Raw genomic sequence first — 21,499 nt, forward strand, 5'->3', positions numbered from 1 at the left:
AAGGGCTTTATAGGTCATAACCAACACTTTGAATTATAAACTTATAAACCAAATATTATTTTACTGAAAGAGTAGTAGATCCTTGGAACAAACTTCCAGCAGACGTGGTAGATAAATCCACAGTAACTGAATTTAAACATGCCTGGGATAAACATATATCCATCCTAAGATAAAATACAGAAAATAGTATAAGGGCAGACTAGATGGACCAGGAGGTCTTTTTCTGCCGTCAGACATCTATGTTTCTATGTTTCTATGTTTCTATAATTAAATTAAATTAAATGAATTAAGATCGTTCTGGTTGCCTGTCAGATTCCTCATCGTCGAAACATATTTTACTTGACTTGAACGCCTTAAAAAAAAAAAAGTCTAGCCTCTGGTTGCAAATAAATACATCGCGATCCTTGCTATCTTTGCTGAGTCTGCTTTGCATCCAAATCTAATAAACTATTATTATTATTATTATTATTATTATTATTATTATTATTATTATTATTAAGAACATGGAATGTTAAGGATCTGGGTTCTTTCTTTCTTTTTTAGGGAAATCTAATCAACTTTGAGAAAAGAAGAAAGGTCAGTCATTTGCAATTATTCCCGGATTTACGACCACGATCGAGCACTCAAAATTCCTGCTGCTAAACGAGACACTTGAGTGCTTTTTTAAAAAACCCTTTGTACAGTCTTTCTTGCCATGGGCGTTAAGCGAATCCCAGATAGTAACAACGTTGTAAAGTAAACCTGTCTGCCCCATTGATATTGCTTGTCATCTGGGCCACTAAATGAATTGTCATTAGCCAAAGAACCCCCTGTATTATAATTAATAATTTAATAATAATTTATTGGATTTGTATGCCGCCCCTCTCCGCAGACTCGGGGCGGCTAACAGCAATAATAAACACAACATGCACAATCCAATAATAAAAAACAACTAAAAACCTCTTTTATAAAACCAAACATACACACAAACTTACCATGCATAACTTGTAATGGCCTAGGGGGAAGAGCTATCTCAACTCCCCCCTGCCTGGCGGTATAAATGAGTCTTGAGTAGTTTACGAAAGACAGGGAGGGTGGGGGCAGCTCTAATCCCGCCCGGCCGCTCTGTTTAGGGTGACCCGCTCCCTTCTTAACCAGGGGGGAGTTGGGGAGCCCTTGCAGAGCAGTGCCGAGGATTTTAACACGTTTTTCACTGATAAAATTGCTCGGATCCGAGCGGACCTCGACTCCAATTGGAATATAGAGTCGACTGACAACGAGTCAGTTGAGGTGACTGGGGCACGTACTTGTCCACCTGTCTGGGAAGAGTTTGATCTGGTGACACCTGATGAAGTGGACAAGGCCATTGGAGCTGTGAGTTCCGCCACCTGTTTACTGGATCCGTGTCCCTCCTGGCTGGTTTCGGCCAGCAGGGAGGTGACACGGAGCTGGGTCCAGGAGATTGTCAACGCTTCTTTGGGGAGGGGGTCCTTCCCGGATCCCTACAAGGAGGCACTTGTGCGCCCCCTCCTCAAGAAGCCTTCCCTGGACCCAGCCATTCTCAACAACTATCGACCAGTCTCCAACCTTCCCTTTATGGGGAAGGTTGTTGAGAAGGTGGTGGCGCTCCAGCTCCAGCGGTCCTTGGAAGAAGCCGATTATCTAGGTCCTCAGCAGTCAGGATTCAGGCCCGGCTACAGCACGGAAACTGCTTTGGTCGCGCTGATGGATGATCTCTGGCGGGCCCGGGACAGGGCTTTATCCTCTGTCCTGGTGCTTCTTGACCTCTCAGCGGCTTTCGATACCATCGACCATGGTATCCTTCTGCACCGGCTGGAGGGGTTGGGAGTGGGAGGCACTGTGCTTCAGTGGTTCTCTTCCTACCTCTCTGGTCGGTCGCAGTCGGTGTTAGTGGGGGGTCAGAGGTAGACCTCTAGGTTACTCCCTTGTGGAGTGCCTCAGCGGTCGGTCCTCTCCCCCCTACTATTTAATATCTACATGAAACCGCTGGGTGAGATCATCCAAGGGCATGGGGTGAGGTATTATCAGTATGCAGATGATACCCAGCTTTACATCTCCACCCCTTGTCCAGTCGGCGAAGCAGTGGAAGTGATGTGCCGGTGCTTGGAGGCTGTTGGGGTCTGGATGGGTGTCAACAGACTCAAGCTCAACCTGGATAAGACGGAGTGGCTGTGGGTTTTGCCTCCCAAGAACAATTCCATCTGTCCGTCCATCACCCTGGGGGGGGGAGTCACTAACCCCCTGAGAGAGGGTTCACAACTTGGGCGTCCTCCTCGATCCACAGCTCACATTAGAGAAACATCTTTCAGCTGTGGCGAGGGGGGGCGTTTGCCCAGGTTCGTCTGGTGCACCAGTTGCGGCCCTATCTGGACCGGGAGTCACTGCTCACAATCACTCATGCCCTCATCACCTCGAGGCTCGACTACTGTAATGCTCTCTACATGGGGCGACCTTTGAAAAGTGTTCGGAAACTTCAGATCGTGCAGAATGCAGCTGCGAGAGCTATCATGGGCTTTCCTAAATTTGCCCATGTCACACCAACACTCCGCAGTTTGCATTGGTTGCCGATCAGTTTCCGGTCACAATTCAAAGTGTTGGTTATGACCTATAAAGCCCTTTATGGCACTGGACCAGAATATCTCCGGGACCGCCTTCTGCCGCACGAATCCCAGCGACCAGTTAGGTCCCACAGAGTTGGCCTTCTCCGGGTCCCGTCAACTAAACAATGTCGTTTGGCGGGACCCAGGGGAAGAGCCTTCTCTGTGGCGGCCCCGACCCTTTGGAACCAACTCCCCCCAGATATCAGAGTTGCCCCCACCCTCCTAGCCTTTCGTAAGCTCCTTAAAACCCACCTCTGTCATCAGGCATGGGGGAATTGACATGTTCCTTTCCCCTAGGCTTATAAAATTTATGCATGGTACGCTAGTGTGTATGATTGGTTTTAACTTGTGGTGTTTTTTTAAATTAATTTAAATATTGGATTTGTCTTACATTGTATTGCTATTGTTGTGAGCCGCCCCGAGTCTGCGGAGAGGGGCGGCATACAAATCTGATTAAACTTAAACTTAAACTTAATCTCCGGGGGGGGGGAGTTGGTTCCAGAGGACCGGGGCCACCACAGAGAAGGCTCTTCCCCTGGGGCCCGCCAAACGACATTGCTTAGTCGACAGGACCCGGAGAAGGCCAACTCTGTGGGACCGTATCGGCTGCTGGGATTGGTGCGGTTATCTCGAGAAAGAGGAAGGCAGCAGTTCAAAGTCAGAAATTTGGAATGACCTCTTCACCAAAGTGATGCTGGCTTTGATTGGCGGGCGGAAATTTTCAGTAGTTTGGAGAACCGGTAGTGGAAATTTTGAGTAGCTCGGACAACGTAAATACCACTTTTGGTCGGCCCTGCCCTCACCTATTCTCTGCCTCCCGATTCCCAGCTGGTTGGCAGGAAATGGGGAGTTTGTAGCATCCGTTCCCTGCTAGGCCCATGGCATCGGCAGTTAAAAAATTTGAAACCCACCGCTATTTTCTCCCCCTTTAAACGCAAACACGCCCAAACATCTTGGTTGCTTCCTGCAGGAGTTTGAAGTCATTGCCCAGATCAAGTTGCTCCAGTCGGCTTGTAATAATTACAACTTCATTGAGGACAATCATTTCAAGACTTGGTTTCAGGAATTGGAACAGCTAAGTGAAGCCGAAAGGTAAGAAGAGGGCTCCGTTCTTCTCCTGGGCTGCAAATAGCGGTTGTATTATTTTTTAAATTGTTTTATATATATGAATGGATAGATGTGTGTGTGAGTTAAGGCTTTTTTGTTTTTATTGCTAGTATTTTTATTGCTAGCATTGCTGTCAGCCACAATAAACAAGTCACAAAAGAAAGAAAGAAAAAAGAAAGGAAGGAAGGAAAGAAAGAAAGGAAAGAAAGAAGGAAGGAAAGAAAGAAAGGAAAGAAAGAAAGAAGGAAAGAAAGAAGGAAGGAAAGAAAGAAGGAAGGAAAGAAAGAAAGAAAAGAAAGAAGAAAGAAAGAAGAAAGAAAGAAAGAAAGAAGGAAAGAAAGAAAGAAGGAAAGAAAGAAAAGAAAGAAGAAAGAAAGAAAGAAGGAAAGAAGGAAAGAAAGAAAGAAGGAAGAAAACAAAGAAAGAAAGGAAAGAAGAAAGAAAGAAAGAAAGAGAAAGAAAGAAAGAAAGAAGGAAGGAAAGAGAGGGAAGGAAAGAAAGAAGGAAGGAAAAAAAGAAAGAAGGAAAGAAAGAAGAAAAGTAAGAAAGAAAGAAGGAAGGAAAGAAAGAAAGAAGGAAAGTAAGAAAGGAAAGAAAGAAGAAAGAAAGAAGGAAAGAAAGAGGGAAGGAAAGAAGGAAAGGAAAGAAAGAAGGAAAGAAAGAAAGGAAAGAAAGAAGGAAAGAAAGAAAGAAAGAAAGAAAATAAATTTAGGACTTCTTGTCAAGCCAAGAAATATTTTTCTTTCTTTGTATCCTGCCTGATTATTTTTGCAAATTAAGGCTGTGAACAGACCCAACACACCTTCCGCCTCTTATTTGTCCCACAACAACACGTTGAGTTGGGTTGAACTGAAGGAGAGGGATTGACCCAAAATCAAGAGAGCTGGCTTGCGTTCATAAGGCAGGGCTAGAACTCCCCGTCTCCTGGTGATTGGTCCAAACTCGCCCGGTTGGCTTTCCTGCCTAAGGCAGAACTCAACAGCACCTGGTGATTAGTTTTCTTTCATGCCTAAGGCAGGACTTGAACTCCCCGTCTTCAGCTTTCTAGCCTGATGCCTTCCGCACTAGACCAAGTCTCCTGGAAGTGGCCCCGGTGCTCATCGTCCTCTCTTGCTCTTTGGTTTTCAGCTACAGCCTTTCGTGCGATATCGAACCCTTGTCGGAAATGGCCAACAACACTGTGAAAGCCTTTAAGACCACGGGCAGCGTTAAGCCGATCAGCGAGTAAGTGGGAAGGAAGGAGGGTCTTCAACACAGGAGGTCAGCTGCCCCACCTGGTACTGCTGGAAACACGGGACCTGTTGAAAGGAGGCTCCTTCCTTCCTTCCTTCGAATTCTCATCTCCTTCCTTCTCATTCCCATCTCCTTCCTTCCTTCCTTCTCATTCCCATCTCCTTCCTTCTCATTCCCATCTCCTTCCTTCCTTCCTTCCTTCCAATTCTCATCTCCTTCCTTCTCATTCCCATCTCCTTCCTTCCTTCCTTCCTTCCAATTCTCATCTCCTTCCTTCTCCTTCCCATCTCCTTCCTTCCTTCCTTCCTTCCTTCCTTCCAATTCTCATCTCCTTCCTTCTCCTTCCCATCTCCTTCCTTCCTTCCTTCTAATTCTCATCTCCTTCCTTCTCCTTCCCATCTCCTTCCTTCCTTCCTTCCTTCTAATTCTCATCTCCTTCCTTTTCCTTCCCATCTCCTTCCTTCCTTCCTTCCTTCCTTCTAATTCTCATCTCCTTCCTTCTCATTCCCATCTCCTTCCTTCCTTCCTTCCAATTCTCATCTCCTTCCTTCTCCTTCCCATCTCCTTCCTTCCTTCCTTCTAATTCTCATCTCCTTCCTTATCCTTCCCATCTCCCTTCCTTCCTTCCTTCCTTCCTTCCTTCCTTCTAATTCTCATCTCCTTCCTTTTCCTTCCCATCTCCTTCCTTCCTTCCTTCTTTCCTTCCTTCTAATTCCCATCTCCTTCCCATCTCCTTCCTTCCTTCCCTCCCTCCCTCCCTGCAATCTATTACAGGAACACGCTCCCCACTCAAGGTGGGAGCCAGCCCCATCCAATCCCCCCCCGCCCTTCTCCCGACTTTTATTAATTCTATTTTTTAAAAAAATTCAATTCGTATGCTCCCTAGGGATTCTAGGTGGCTCTCAACCAGAAATAAAACATGCAAATAATATTAAAACCCCCTAAAACAATTTTTTTTTTAAACAAGCAGTCAAATCCCAAGAGTTAAAAACCAGGCCCGTCATTTATGGCTGGACTTCTTTTCTCCCCGCAGCCGCCCGTCCCCCAATGGCGACGCCTGTGCCAGCAGCAGCTCTCCCTTCAAGTTCTTAGGCCACCCGAAGCCCAGCAATCGGGTCAATTCTGTCGGCAGCTCCTTAGCCTGTACCAGCAACTCTGTCCTGGAAGAGATGAAGCCCATCGATGAGTCCGAGTTGCCTGATTGGGTCCCGGAGAAAAAGGTACAGGACCCTGGCTCCCTGGGGGGACGGCAAGGGGGTCCCATTTCAAGGGGGGTGGGCATAGGAGGGCTCTGATGTGTGGGTGGTGGTGGTTTAGAGCAGGGGTCCCCAACCACCGGGCCGCGGACCAGTACCGGGCCGCGGGCATGTTGCACCGGTCCGTGGAGTCAGCAGCTGCCGGCCCTCCTGCCGCTGCCCCCTCCCTCCAGTGCTTCGCCTCCCGCCAGGCAAGAGGCCTCGGGAGGCAGGTTCTGCCGGCCACAGGACGATGGACGGGACAGAGGGGCGGGAAGGACCGAGAGGCTCAAGCCTCTTTTGGCTTCTGCCGCGGGGCGCTTTTGCGTTTTTGGCTGGGGGGAGGCAGGAGGGCCAGCCTGACCCCCTCTCCAGCGCTTAGCTCCCGCTGGGCAAGAGGGCTTGGGAGGCAGGTTCTGCCGGCAACAGGGCGATGGTGGGAAAGAGGGGCAGGGAGGACCAGCACCCCCATGCTTAATCCCGCCCCCAACCACACCCCTTTCCGCCCCCACCGGGCCATAGAAAAATTGTCTTGCTGAAACTGGTCCCTGGTGGAAAAAACGTTGGGGACCACTGGTTTAGAGCAACCAGGGAAGTGAGAATGCGGAGATGATGGTCTTCTTGGTGCTTTGAGAAGATACGATGGGCCAGAAGTCGCACGGGGTAGGATATAATAGAAGAGGTTTGGCCCTAGCATTTTAGACTTAGATACCGCTTCGTGGTGCTTTACAGCCCTCTCTAAACAGTTTTTACAGAGGGTCAGCATAATTGCCCCCAACCATCTGGGTCCTCATTTGACCCCCTTAGAAGGATGGAAGGCTGAGTCAACCTTGAGCCTGGTGAGGATTGAACTGCTGGCAGTGGGAAGGGAGGGAGGGAGGGAAGGGAAGGGAGGGGGAGGAAGGAAGGAAGGAAGGAAGGAAGGAAGGGCAATAGCACTGAGATTTATAGACCCTAGTGCTCTTACAGCCCTCTCTAAGCGGTTTAGAGAACCAGCCTCTTGCCCCCAACAATCTGAGTCCTCATTTGACCCCCTTAGAAGGATGGAAGGCTGAGTCAACCTTGAGCCTGGTGAGGATTGAAGTGCTGGCAGTGGGAAGGAAGGGAAGTGAAGGGAAGGGAAGGGAGGAAGGAAGGAAGGAAGGAAGGAAGGAAGGGCAATAGCACTGAGATTTATAGACCCTAGTGCTCTTACAGCCCTCTCTAAGCGGATTAGAGAACCAGCCTCTTGCCCCCAACAATCTGAGTCCTCATTTGACCCCCTTAGAAGGATGGAAGGCTGAGTCAACCTTGAGCCTGGTGAGGATTGAAGTGCTGGCAGTGGGAAGGAAGGGAAGTGAAGGGAAGGGAAGGGAGGAAGGAAGGAAGGAAGGAAGGAAGGAAGGAAGGGCAATAGCACTGAGATTTATAGACCCTAGTGCTCTTACAGCCTTCTCTAAGCGGATTAGAGAACCAGCCTCTTGCCCCCAACAATCTGGGTCCTCATTTGACCCATCTCGGAAGGACGGAAGGCTGAGTCAACTTTGAGCCTACTGAGATTCGATCTGCCAAACGGCTGGCAGCCAGTGCTCAGCGGAAATAGCTTGCAGTACTGCACTTGCCACCGAGGTGCAACATCTAGAGACCCTTTGGAGAGTCCATCTCCAAAACTATCTGATTTGGCCTGTCAGTCACCAGCCCCTCCCGCAGCCAAACCAGAGGAGGAGGTGGGAGAGTCAGGTCAGCATCAGGGCAAAGTGAGAGGGAATGGAGCTGGCACAGGGAGAGAGAGAGGGGGGCAGGGGGGGGAGAGATGAAGAGAGAGGGGGAGAGGGGGATAGAAGGAGGGAGAGAGGGAGAGGGTGGAGAGAGAGATGAAGAGACAGAGGGGGGAAGAGAGAGGAAGAGAGAGAAGGAGGGGGAGAGATATGAAGAGAGAGAGGGAGAGAGAGATGAAGAGAGTGTGGGAGAGGGGGATAGAAGAAGAGAGAAGGATGGAGAGAGTGAGATGAAGAGAGAGATGAAGAGAGTGGGAGAGAGGGAGAGGGTGGAGAGAGAGATGAAGAGAGAGAGGGAGAGAGAGATGAAGAGAGTGTGGGAGAGGGGGATAGAAGGAGAGAGAAGGAGGGAGAGAGTGAGATGAAGAGAGAGTGGGAGAGAGGGAGAGGGTGGAGAGAGAGATGAAGAGACAGAGGGGGGAAGAGAGAGGAAGAGAGAGAGGGAGGGGGAGAGATATGAAGAGAGAGAGGGAGAGAGAGATGAAGAGAGTGTGGGAGAGGCGGATAGAAGGAGAGAGAAGGAGGGAGAGAGTGAGATGAAGAGAGAGATGAAGAGAGAGTGGGAGAGAGGTAGAGGGTGGAGAGAGAGATGAAGAGACAGAGGGGGGAAGAGAGAGGAAGAGAGAGAGGGAGGGGGAGAGATATGAAGAGAGAGAGGGAGAGAGAGATGAAGAGAGTGTGGGAGAGGGGGATAGAAGGAGAGAGAAGGAGGGAGAGAGATGAAGAGAGAGATGAAGAGAGAGTGGGAGAGAGGGAGAGGGTGGAGAGAGAGATGAAGAGAGAGAGAGAGGGAGAGGGGAGAGAGAGAAGCAGGGAGAGGGAGGGAGGGAGGGGCAAAGCCTGGGCTGTCCATCAGCTCTCAGACGGACAACAGCCCCCAGTTCTGGAAATGGCCAATGAGCAAGAGGAACAGCTGGGTCCTGTGCCTGATACACAGAAAGCAGAGGAGAGGAGAGCAGTGGAAATCTATGAGCTGGTCCTCGGGACAGAAAAGCCACCGCTGCTACCGTAGCCCTGGGGATAAAAAGCAGCAGTGATTAAATGTAGCAGGTAACTATTCATCTTCCCGCCGGACAGATTTGTTAGAATGCAGAGAGAGAAACAATTTTTGCCGAATCTTGAGTTCAGGGGGGTTGGCCGTGTTTGGGGAACTACATCAGAAGGCCACCTTCTCAACGTCTTCCTTTGGACCACGGTGGGGTCCCTGTTGTTGTAAGCACCCCAAAGATGTCTCCCAGCGAGGACAAAGGATAAGATAGGCAGATCTCATTGATTGGATAGTCAACGTCGTCTTTCCGTTTCTCTAGGATGGGGAATCTCCCTCCTCCTCCTCCGTGGATACATCGGGTCTCGGCTCAAGTTCAAGCCACGAATCCTCCCAGCCGGCGACGTTAGACGTTGCACAACAAACGTTCGTCTCGACCATTGCCGGCAAAACCTCCTCGTTGCCTTTGTCCAAGCAGCAGTCCGACGATTGTTGTATCATCCGAGTCAAATTGGCGACGGATAATGGAAACATGTATCAAAGTATTTTGGTAGGTCTTCTGTCGTGCGCCGTAGCCAGTCGGCAATTAGCCCCGAATTAAAACTCAAAAAACAAAGGTTCCAAATGGAACAAGACCGTGCCCAGGTGGCCCCAGTTTATCAGGCTCAAGAGGGCCTGCGAGCCCACCACATTAGGTGCCCCAAAGCTTTGCTGGAGGCGAGAAGGTTGGGATAATAATCTCGTCTCTGTCTGTAGATGAGACTTGAACCTAATGAGCATCGGTGTGGAACCACACCTAGTGAAAACCGTGTCTTTTTTGCACAACCACAAAAACACGGCCTCTTGCTGTTCTCAAGATAATATTTGTGCTCGGAGTTAAGCTGTGGTGGCCTTTCATGACCCAACTGGGTAACTTCATCAGTGTTAGAAGGGAATGGGACTTTGTTAAGATTCACAGAAGCTCTGAGCTTACTGGTTCTCTTGCAGATGTTTCATGGCCCAACTAGGGAACAACATCAGTGCTAGAGGGAGTGAGATTGGGAGGAGGAGGAGGAGGACTGGAGGGGTCCTTGGTGCTCTCTGAGATTGGTGGATTTTTTTCAGACTTTTTGCGACCCAACTGGGTAACATCATCAGCGCAACTATTAGAGAGCATAGCGACCGCCTTAACGGTGGAATGAAGGGAACTTGGCTTGGCTTCACTCTGGGCCTTTTTAAAATGCCTCTCTTCCAGGTGAGCAACGAGGAAAAAGCCCCAGCGGTGATTCGTAAAGCTATGGACAAACACAACCTGGACAAAGATAAGCCAGAGAATTATGAACTTTCCCAGATCATCTCAAGGGAGAGAGGTACTGAAAGTTGCGTATTGGATTCTCCGATTTTATTTTAGCGCTATTTATTTACTGTGTAGATGAATTGTGTGTCCAGTTTGGAGGTCTTACCTACAAAAAGATACGGATCAAATTGAACGGGTCCAAAGACGGGCTACAAAAATGGTGGGAAGATCTTAAGCATAAAACGTATCAGGAAAGACTATCTATCTATCTATCTATCTATCTATCTATCTATCTATCTATCTATCTATCTATCATCTATCTATCTATCTATCTAATCTATCTAATCTATTTTATCTATCTATCTATCTATCTAATCTATCTAATCTATCTAATCTATCATCTATCTATCTATCTATCTATCTAATCTATCTATCTAATCTATCTATCTATCTATCTAATCTATATCTATCTATCTAATCTATCTAATCTATTTATCTATCTATCTATTCTATCTATCTATCTATCATCTATCTATCTAATCTATTTTATCTATCTTATCTATCTATCTAATCTATCTATCTATTTATCTATCTAATCTATCTATCTAATCTATCTTATCTATCTATCTAACTATCTATCTAACCTTATCTATCTATCTATATTATCTATCTATCTATCTATCTAATCTAATCTATCTATCTGTCTATATTATCTATCTATCTTTCTATCTATCTATCTATCTAATCTATCCATCTATCTATCTTATCTATCTATCTATCTATCTATCTATCTATCTATCTATCTATTAATTAGTTCAACTTCTATGCCGCCCAATCCGACTCAGGGCAGCTTACAACAGTATAAAATACAACAATAAAAAAGAAGAAATCAAACATAAAACTGAATGATAAAACCATTAATTAAAACCCTAATAACCTAAAAAAAATGAACCCAACATGCGTACTAAACATATAATTAATGAACTCCATCTGTCTAGTCTGCAGGACAGAAGGGAAAGAGGGGACATGATTGAAACATTTAAATATGTCCAAGGGTTAAATAAGGTTCAGGAGGGAAGTGTTCTTAATAGGAAAGTGGACACAAGAACAAGGGGGCACAATCTGAAGTTAGTTGGGGTTAGTCTGAAGCAACGTGAGAAAATATTATTTGACTGAAAGAGTAGTAGATCATTGGAACAAACTTCCAACTCCCCCCAGATATCAGAGTTGCCCCCACCCTCCTTGCCTTTCGTAAGCTCCTTAAAACCCACCTCTGTCGTCAGGCATGGGGGAATTGAGACTTTCCCTCCCCCTAGGCTTATAAAATTTATGCATGGTATGTTAGTATGTATGATTGGTTTCTAAATTGGGGTTTTAAATTAACTTAAACTTAAATATTAGATTTGTTTACATTGTATTATTGCTGCTGTGAGCCGCCCCGAGTCTGCGGAGAGGGTCGGCATACAAATCTGATGAATAAATAATAAATAATAAAATAAATAAGCAGACGTGGTTGGTAAATCCACAGTCACTGAATTGAAACATGCCTGAGATAAACATAGATCCATCCTAAGATAAAATACAGGAAGTCGTATCAGGGCAGACTAGATGGACCAGGAGGTCTTTTCCTGCCGTCAACAGTGTTCCCTCTAATTTTTTGGGGGGTGGGCGGAATAGTATAGTGTCTGAGCGGCAGTCCCTTTGGGACTGGGCAGCACAGAAATAATAAACAAACATACAAACAAACAAATAAAAAACCCACCCTGTTTTGCCTCAGAGAATTTCAAAATAAAATACTGTACAGTACTGTGTGTCTATAACAGTGAGCTCATAATAGGGCAACTCTATCAATATCAAAATGCCACTTAAATAGTTGAGCTAGTTTCAAACTAGATTTTTATTTTCTTTCTCTCTTCCTTACTCCCATTCTTTTTCTTTCTCTTTTCCTTCCTCTCTTTTTTCTATCTGTTTCTCTCTCTTCCTCTCTCTCTCCTTCCCTCTCACTCTTTCCCTCTCGGCTTCTGGGCAGGTTTGGAAAACTCTGAATTGATGATGATTTTTAAGTGAGCGATTGCTCACTGCTCAGCTTAGAGGGAACTATGGCCGTCAATCTTCTAGGTTTCTATAAATGCTAATGCTATTGCTGCTGGGGCTAGGGTTAGCGATGTGGAGTAGGGAATCATTTCTTTTTTCTTTCTCCCTCTTCCCCCTAGAGTTCGTCATCCCCAACAATGCCAACGTTTTCTACGCCATGAAGCCAAAGGGCACTTGCAACTTTATCCTCAAGAAGCGCGTCCCCGGCCGGGTGACCGCCATGAAGCAAGATTCCAGCTTCACGCTTCCCAGGATGAAGAAGAGGGGCTGGAAGATCACCAAAGGCATCTTCTAATCCCCCTCCCCCTGACGCCAGGTTGCGCTCCCGCACACACACACAAAAGCACCCCGGGGCCTTTCCATCTTTTTTTGTTGTTGTTGTTGTACTGTTGTATTGTTTATTCCCTTTTTTAAATGTAAATAACTAATAAAGTATTTTTCAAAATAAATAAATAAAACCATTGCTTTCTTTCCAAAACAGGAGCTTTGATTTCTTGTGGATTCAAAGGAAGCTTTCTCTTCTTAGACTTCTGTGCTAATTGGGTCAATGCACATGCTATTTATTGCCCATAAAGGGTACATTAAATCATTCCCAGTCGCTTTATTTAAACTCAAGCAGGAAAGGGAAGAAAGAAATTACTACACTATATATAAAAAAACCCATAAAACAAACCAAAGGTAAGAGTAAAAAGGTAGAGGAACGACAACATTTGCATTGTAGCAGTGAGAGAGCATCTGGATCAGAGCCAGCTGTAGTCTAAGCAATCCATTAGGATGGGAAAGGGATAAGGAAACACGGACAGGGATAGTTGTAAGTCTCAGGCAATCAGGAGCAAAGGGTGCTTTCAGTCTCCTTTTAAATCAGGCGCTTCTAATATTGCTGCTGAATTTCTTGAACTTGGAGAGGAGGGGTTACATTCGGCCCATGCAAAAATTCAGAGACGCTTTCTCTCTCGCCATGCTGGCCTACTAGGGATTTCAGCAATGTTCTGGGGAGCGTTTGTTCCTGGCAAAGGGATTGTATTGTTCAGGACTCGTACAATAGTGCCAAGAGCCTCCGATAAGTCCCGAAAAGAGGTGCCGCTCAACCCATACAGGGTAGAAGCTTGGGTTAATTGGAGCTCTTCACGGACTGTATCCAGCTCAGCTTTCAACATGGTACAGCCCACACAGGGGGGTAGCATCCTGGAACCGGCCCCACCGTCTTGGGCTGTGTCACCACTGCTATTTCCACTCTAGGGAGAATCCAGTAAAATCTCAATGCTGTCACTAAAGGAAGGTCTACGTCAGGAGACCCATGGCCATCGTGGCCCGGTTGGGGGCTGGACCCAGTTGCATCCTTGCCAAAAGCCAGCTGAGACGACCCAAGACTAGCCGATGCTTTCTGCTCCGGCAGAATCCCGTTCACGGCTTCGGAAACTCGCCCCCTGCCTTTAACCTTAGCTTCTTTTTCCGTCTGGTTTTCCCCGGCCACTTTATAACTGGGAACGGACCTTCCGCGCCCCTTGGCTTTCCCATCTTTCTTTCCCGGCACAGAGGTGGGCATTTCTTTGGCTTTCTTTCTAGTTTCGGCCATTTCTTGCTCTTCTACGCTATTGTTCAGCTTCATCTGCTTGGCAGCCGCCCCACCGTGTTCGCCATCCTGTTTGGGCACAATCTGCTCCTTCGGGTCTGATCTGGCTCTCTTCCTCAGCTGGAGATGTGTTTCTGTACCTAATAAGCCAACCTTCCTAGGATTTTCTCGATTGTCTTTTATGCAAGGTTGTCTCTGATCCACATTCAAGTCTTCTTGAGGAGAATCTACAACCATGTTATCTGAGGTAACACGTTCTTGGTCCCGTTGCCTCTTGGACTCAAAATGGAGCTGGAATCTCTCTGCCAGGGCCACCGCTTCCTTGCCGTTTTCCGGCTGGCATTCACGTACCAAGGTCTGGATCTCCTCAGGGAGTATCTTCAGGAACTGCTCAACCACCAGCAGCTCCATAATTTCCTCTTTGCTACGCGCTTCTGGCCGTAACCACTGCTGGGAAAGCCGCCACAGACACCTGTAGGCTTCCTGGGGCCCGTGGGCCTCCTGATAACGGAACTGCCTGAAAGACTGTCGGCGGGTCTCCAGGTCTACGTCTGTTTCAAGCGCTTTGGCGCAATTGCTGGCACACAGATACTGGGCCTTGTTGCGGAGCTGGTCCCTGCCTTGCTGCTGAGAACTCTGGTACGAGTCGCATAATGGGTTCAAAAGTGAGAGATGGGCCTCTGCGGTATCACCTTTCCCCGTGGCTCTCAGGTGCCCTGCAACGAAAGGGAGCCTTGGGCCTGGCAGCATCTCCTGACAGTGGCCTTTAGGAGGCTGCTGGGACAAGAGCCACCTCAGTATCTCTTCGGCGGTCCAATACTGCACCTCAGGAGGCACCTTAACTCTTCCCCCGAGGGCTTCTTTCACTGCCAGCCTGTTTAGACTCTTCCCTGGCAGGTCGGACTGCATTATCTGTTCCAACAAGGCCTGTAGGGTTGAGCTAGGCCCCGCAGCCTTTCCCGATCCGTTCTTGACGGACGAGGCCTGCAATGGATTAGCGCAGGCAAGAGAGGCAGGGCTGTCAGGGGATCGCTGAGTCAGGGCCTGGATCAGCTCAGTTTGCTTCTGGAAAAGTTTCTCAAAGAGCTGGGCCTGGAACTCCCGATCCTCGCGTCTCATCTCCTTGTCGTACTGGATGAACTCGGCTAAGCTCTGTTTCTCCTCAGCTTGGAGGGCTGCCTGTTTCTGCATTCTCTGCGGCTCCGGCGGATGGGAACGGCTGCACCTCTGGCCGGCGCCCCTCATCTGCCCGTCCCCCTGAACTTTTTGTTTACGAGTTCGAAGATGGGGACGCTGGTCAAGCATGGAGATGAGCTGCCTGGGTGGAGGCTGGATCTCCATTAGCATAGGAGAGGCCACATCCAGCTCATGTGAGATTTCATCTTCAGATTCCTCTTCCTTCACCTGAACTGGAATGACTTGGATCTCACCAAAAGCCTCATGAGCCTCTGCCTGGGTGTAGCTGAATTCATCGGTCCCTTGGCTTTCGGAGGCCGCAGTCTGGGACAGCCAGTGCCCCGAGGCCTGGGATGCCCAATGCTCAGAGGTCCCCCAGGTCTCAGAGATGGAGAGGCCTTCCGCTCTGTCCGCAGCCACACCGGACCCATCACCAGCCTCAGAGGGAAAACCAGGCCTGCAGTTTATATACTGGGTCATGATCTGGTCAATTTCATCATAGAAGGGGCATTTGATCGGCGGCCGTCCCACCGAGTTGTTTTCCTTAGCCTTGCGGTAAGCCACTTTCAAGCCTTTCATTTTCTCGCGACATTCGTCGCCGGTCCGATAAATGCCCATTTCGGCCAGGCGCTGAGAAATGCCATCGTAGACTGCACGGTTCCTCCCGTGGGAGCTAAGGTCGTGAGTGACCGCGGCCTCAGTCCAGAGGGCAAGGAGCACCTTGATGTGCTCTGCTGGCCAGCTAGCTGCCCGTTCTTGTGGTCTATCCCGCCTCATTTCTACCAAGGAAAACCCGAAATGTCTCGTGGGCAGGTTATACCGCAGGCCCGCAGAAGTCTAAACACAAGCAATACAGGTACAAGGAAGGACATGTAATAGGTCTGAATTTCAAAATTCCCAATTTCTGTGCTGCCTCGTAGATGATCCTTCAGTCTCCTCCATATGCCATTTGTGCAGAGAGTGCAGATTACAAAACTTCCAAAATCTAGGACTCTAAAACTCTGAACGGCAACAATAGCTGCATCTTCCCACATGTATTGGGTGCAGAGGGTAAGTCACAGCTCACGAGAGAAGGCAGAACACTTCATTTCCTATTCTGATCGGGCAGGAGCCACAACGGGAAAGGTGCCCCTCAATGAGACGTTAAACCAAAGCCGGACTACAACTCCCGTGAGCCTCTTTCTCTCTTCTCGGGGCCTTTCCATCTTAAGTATGTGTGTGTGTTTGACAACAACGAAGCCCCTAGTTGCGTAACCTTGGGTGTTGGCCAACGTGACGTTGGGTGACGTCGTAACAACAAGCTCCCACGGCTTTATGAGCAAGTGGGATGCGTTGGCAGAAATGGGTGCTCATGTTTTAATAGGTTCGGTTCCGCTGGGAGGAGTTTTAGCCTCTCTTTTTTTTTGGAAACAAAACAAAAAACCACAAACGGAAAAAACAAAAAAATACATATTTTTCTCAAGATCTAAGGATTCCACAGCCCGCGGCTGCGTTGAATTTCCCCCTGTCCACCGTTTCTGCCTTATCTTCCACTGACCAGCAAAAGGCTTTTTTCTGGTGCTTTGATGCAGTTAGTGGTGTTTTGTTTTCTTTAGTTTTGTTGACCGGTTGTCAAACTCTCTGTTGACACGTTACAATTTAAAAAAAAAACAAAAAAAAACCCAAACCAAAAAAAACAAAAAAACTCCCCCAAAAACCAAAACCAAAAAAAGCCCCCCAATCCACTTAGTTTTTGTATGTAAGTAAAATTTGTGCAGTGTGGAAGAATTGCCAATGGGAGGATGAAACAACAATGTTTTAAAGTGAGGCTGCCCCTCTCCACCATGAACACCTGCCAGTTTTTTTAGTGTAGGCGACAAAGACCTCAGCCTGACTAAATTATTATTATCATCTGGCCTTTCTCATTTTCTCTTTGAGAAATACCTGCACCAAGGATGTAACAGCACTGGTTAGTGGTGTTTGGTTTTGTTTAGTCTCTCTTCGCTTCCCCTCTCTTCGCTTCCCCTCGCTTCGCTTCCCCTCGCTTCGCTTCACTTTGTTTTTGGTTGTTTGGTTTGGTTTGGTTTGGTTTTGTTTGGTTTGGTTTGGTTTGGTTTGGTTTGGTTTTTTTTTGTTTTGTTTTGTTGACCAGTTGTCAAACCCTCTGTTGACTCTTCAGGATTTAAAAAAAAAAAAAACCCAAAAAACAAAAAAAATCTTATGTACATATGTATGTAAATAGTTTTTTTTTATAAAAAAACAAAAAACCCAAAAAAACAAAAAAAACAAAAAAAACAAAAAAACTTCTTTTGTATATATGTACATATGTATGTATGTAAATATGTATGTATGTAAATATGTATGTATGTAAATATGTATGTATGTAAATATGTATGTATGTAAATATGTATGTATGTAAATATGTATATATGTAAGTATGTATGTATGTAAATATGTGTGTATGTATGTAAATATGTATGTATGTAAATATAATTTACAAAAAAAACACAAAAAAAAATCCTTAGCATTTGCGCAGATATTTGTCATCAAAATTTGTGCATTGTGCGAAGAATTGACAGTGGGAGGAGGAAACAACCGCATTTTAAAGTGTGTGGCTGCCCCTCGCCACAATTGACACCTGCCACTTTTTTAGTGTTGGCCTCCAGATAGTTAACATCTCTAATTTTTTAAAATTATTATTATCATCTGGTCTTTTTTTATTTTCTTTGAGAAATACCTGCACCAGGATCTACCAGCACTGGTTAGCGGTGTTTTGTTTTGTTTTGTTTCGTTTTGTTTTGTTTTGTTTTGCTTTCCTTCGCTTTCCTTCTTCGCTTCGTTTTGCTTTGTTTTGTTTTGTTTTGTTGTTTGTTTTTTGTTTTTTTGTTTTTTGTTTTTTGTGTTTTGTTTTGTTCTTTGCTTCCCTTTCCTTTCCTTTGCCTAAACAAAAAAAACCCACAAAACCCCCTTAGCTTTTGTACAGACATACGTACATCAAACCTCCCGCCGGTCTTCAAGGCTGCTGGGCCACGAGCCAGGAACAAAAACGCTGAGAGAAAACGCAGATAACACCAACTCCCCTTTGATAACACTCCACGCTGCCGAAAGGGTTCGCCTGCCTTATAAACCTTTCCCTGCTAATGAGGACCACACCCAACCCCCTGGTGTTCCTCATTCAACGCTGATAATATCTACGCAGCTGAGTTCTCCTTTGATCTATACGTCTCTGTCGCATACTAATGATTAGATTAGATTTATTGGATTTATATGACACCCTTCTCCGCAAACTCGGGGCGGCTCACAACAATAATAAAAAACAGTACATAGTAACAAATCCAATCCCCACCAATCTAATTACAATTTTAAATTTAAAAAATTCATAAAACAATCCCAATATATACAGTCGTCCCTCGCTATACCGTGCTTCACCTACTGCGGCTTCACTTCATCGGGGTTTCTGAGGAAGCCGATCGGCAGATTTAAACAGCCCGCCAAACTCGATCGGCAGGTTTTTCCAAAAAAAAATAAATCTAAAATTGTAAATACTGTATTTAAATACTGTATCTAAAATAAATACTGTGTGGGAAGAGTTTATAAACACTTAAAACAATGAAAACCTACCAAACAATTACAATATAAATATTTAAATAAGTACTATCAGTCGATAAATTCCCCATCGCGGATTTCACCAATGGCGGCCAGGTCTGGAACGTAACACCAGCGATAGGTGAGGGACTACTGTATAAAAAACAGGCACACAGTCAATCAATCAAACGGCAAAACAACATGGGCAAGGGGGAGATGTTTTAGTTCCCCCATGCCTGACAACAGAGGTGGGTTTTAAGGAGTTTACGAAAGGCAGGGAGGGTGGGGGCAATCCTAATCTCAGGGGGGAGCTGGTTCCAGAGGGTCGGAGCCCACACAGAGAAGGCTCTTCCCCTGGGTCCGGCCAGACGACATTGTTTAGTCCAGTGTTTTTCAACCAGTGTGCCGCGGCACACTAGTGTGCCGTGAGACATGGTCAAGTGTGCCGCGAAGCTCAGAGAGAGAAAGAAAACAAGAGAGAGAGAAAGAAAGCAAGAAAGAAGAGAGAGAGAGAGAAATAGAGAGAGAGAAAGAGAGAGAGAGAGAAAGAAAGCAAGAGACAGAAAGAGAGAAAGAACAAGAGAGAGAAAAAGAAAACAAGATATAGAGAAAGAGAGAGAGAGAAAGAAAGAGAGAGAAAGAGAGGGAGGGAAGGTGGGAGAGAGAAAGACATAGAGGGAGGGAGGGAGAAAGAGAGCAAAAAAGAGAGGAAGGAAGGAAGAGAGAAAGAAAGAGGGATGGAGAGAGAGAAAAAAGAAGAAGGGAGAGAAAGAGGGAGGGAAAGAAAAATGGAGCGAAAGGGAGGAAGAAAGAGAAAAAAAAATTGTCCAAACTTTTTTAGGGCCTCCCCCGCCCACTTCAATGTGCCCCAGGATTTTGTAAAATTAAAAAATGTGCCGTGGCTCAAAAAAGGTTGAAAATCACTGGTTTAGTCAACGGGACCCGGAGAAGGCCGACTCTGTGGGACCTAACCGGTCACTGGGATTTGTGCGGCAGGAGGCGGTCCCGAAGATATTCTGGTCCGGTGCCATGAAGGGCTTGATAGCTTGTGCTTCGTCATCCAGGGACTCCAGAGAATCCAAGCTACTTGCTTGAGATAGCCCTTCCCCAGGGCTCCCAGGCCTTGCTTCATCGTCACTTTCTTGACTGCTGTCTCCACTGTCTGGCTGCAAAGAACTCTCCCCTCCGCTCTCAGACTCCCCCGGGCATGGAGCCAGCAGAGACGCAGCTGGTCTTCGATCTGGCTCAGGCTGAACCACAACAGCAATGCATTTAGCTATTGCGGGAAATGTTCGTATGACTGTTGTGTAGCGGGAAGCCAGCGGAAGAGAACAAGCAGCGCCAGTGGTTGGTAGAAGGTTAGAGAGGCGAAGGGCAGGAACGCTGCTGCCCTGCATCGCGAAATCGTTTTAGTTTATGGAGAGGATATAACGTCAAGGCAGCATCTTCACGATTAGAAGATACATTAAGGGAGGGTAGTACTTTCGGAAGGTCCCATGTGGGGAAGCGGGGGCATGACAGGCGGGTGAGTGTTGGAGACGCCCTTGAGGAATCTGGACACTAGGGGAATGTGCGCCAGGGATGGACAGGTGCCACAGACAATGATGGCTGAGAGAGCTGACAGTCCCCTATTGAGGCCCTGCTTGGACCTTGGAAAGAGGGATATTGATAGGCGACAGGTCTTGTTCCTTGCACCAAGCACAAAACGTTCGCCAGGTAGAGGAACAGATGCGCTCCCGTGACGGTTTTCAGGCCCTGGGTATCTAGTCAATGATGTCATTGGCAAAGTCCTGGCTTCTTAAGACGCTCAAAAGCCAGGCGGTCAAGCAGAACCAGCCCGGGTCTGGGTGGAGTCCTCTCCACCCCTCGCCCGTGGCCGGCAGATTTTCCTCCTGAGCGCTGTTGCCCAGCGGGAGACAAAGCGCTAGGGTGGGGGTGTCAGTCTGTCCCTCCTGCCTCCCCCCCAACCGAAAACTTAAAGCTTTGCAGCAGCCGCCACAGGCCCTTTACATAAATCCCTGTTGTTGTCTTGCTTGTGTCAATGTTGCAAATCGCATCTGAGAAATAAATCAGGGTTCTCTTTTGTGCAAGTTCCAATTTCTTAACAGGGCCATGTTAGCGCAACCAGAGAAGTCCGAATCTAAAGATCTAAAATCTAAAAATCTGAGAGCATCTGCACAAAAGACAAATTCCTTGTGTGTGCAATCACATTATTATTATTATTATTATTATTATTATTATTATTATTATTATTATTATTGAATAGAATAGAATTTTATTGGCCAAGTGTGATTAGACACACAAGGAATTTGTCTTTGGTGCAGATGCTCTCAGCGTACATTATTATTATTATTATTATTATTATTATTATTATTATTATTATTATTATTATTATTTATTAGATTTGTGTGCCGCCCCTCTCCGTAGACTCGGGGCGTCTCACAACACAATAAAACAATTCATAACAAATCTAATAATTTACAATTTAAAATATTTTAAAAACCCCATTATTAAGCAGACATACATACAAACATACCATACATAAATTGTATAGGCCCGGGGGAGATGTCTCAATTCCCCCATGCCTGACGACAAAGGTGGGTTTTGAGGAGTTTACGAAAGGCAAGGAGGGTAGGGGCAGTTCTAATCTCTGGGGGGAGCTGGTTCTAGAGAGTCGGGGCCGCCACAGAGAAGGCTCTTCCCCTGGGGCCCGCCAACCGGCATTGTTTAGTTGACGGGATCCGGGACCTAATCGGTCGCTGGGATTCGTGCAGCAGGAGGCGGTCTCGGAGATATTCTTATCCGATGCCATGAAGGGCTTTATAGGTCATAACCAACACTTTGAATTGTGACCGGAAACTGATCGGCAACCAATGCAGACTGCAGAGTGTTGGTGTGA

At 46.7% G+C, this 21,499-nt stretch overlaps 1 protein-coding gene across 1 annotated transcript in view; it reads left to right on the forward strand.

Moving 5' to 3' along the window:
• Positions 1 to 12,659, forward strand: part of LOC139155145 (ral guanine nucleotide dissociation stimulator-like) — a 40,821-nt gene extending 28,162 nt beyond the window's left edge. Inside the window, exons 13-19 of the mRNA XM_070730227.1 lie at positions 544 to 576; positions 3,571 to 3,692; positions 4,836 to 4,931; positions 5,974 to 6,160; positions 9,240 to 9,467; positions 10,152 to 10,266; positions 12,407 to 12,659. Coding sequence (XP_070586328.1) covers positions 544 to 576; positions 3,571 to 3,692; positions 4,836 to 4,931; positions 5,974 to 6,160; positions 9,240 to 9,467; positions 10,152 to 10,266; positions 12,407 to 12,582 — 957 coding nt within the window. The 3' untranslated portion in view covers positions 12,583 to 12,659. The remainder of the gene's footprint in view (positions 1 to 543; positions 577 to 3,570; positions 3,693 to 4,835; positions 4,932 to 5,973; positions 6,161 to 9,239; positions 9,468 to 10,151; positions 10,267 to 12,406) is intronic.
• The last annotated feature ends 8,840 nt before the right edge of the window (positions 12,660 to 21,499 follow it).

This window comes from Erythrolamprus reginae (assembly GCF_031021105.1).
Source record: "Erythrolamprus reginae isolate rEryReg1 chromosome 13 unlocalized genomic scaffold, rEryReg1.hap1 SUPER_13_unloc_13, whole genome shotgun sequence".
Lineage (NCBI taxonomy): Eukaryota > Metazoa > Chordata > Lepidosauria > Squamata > Dipsadidae > Erythrolamprus > Erythrolamprus reginae.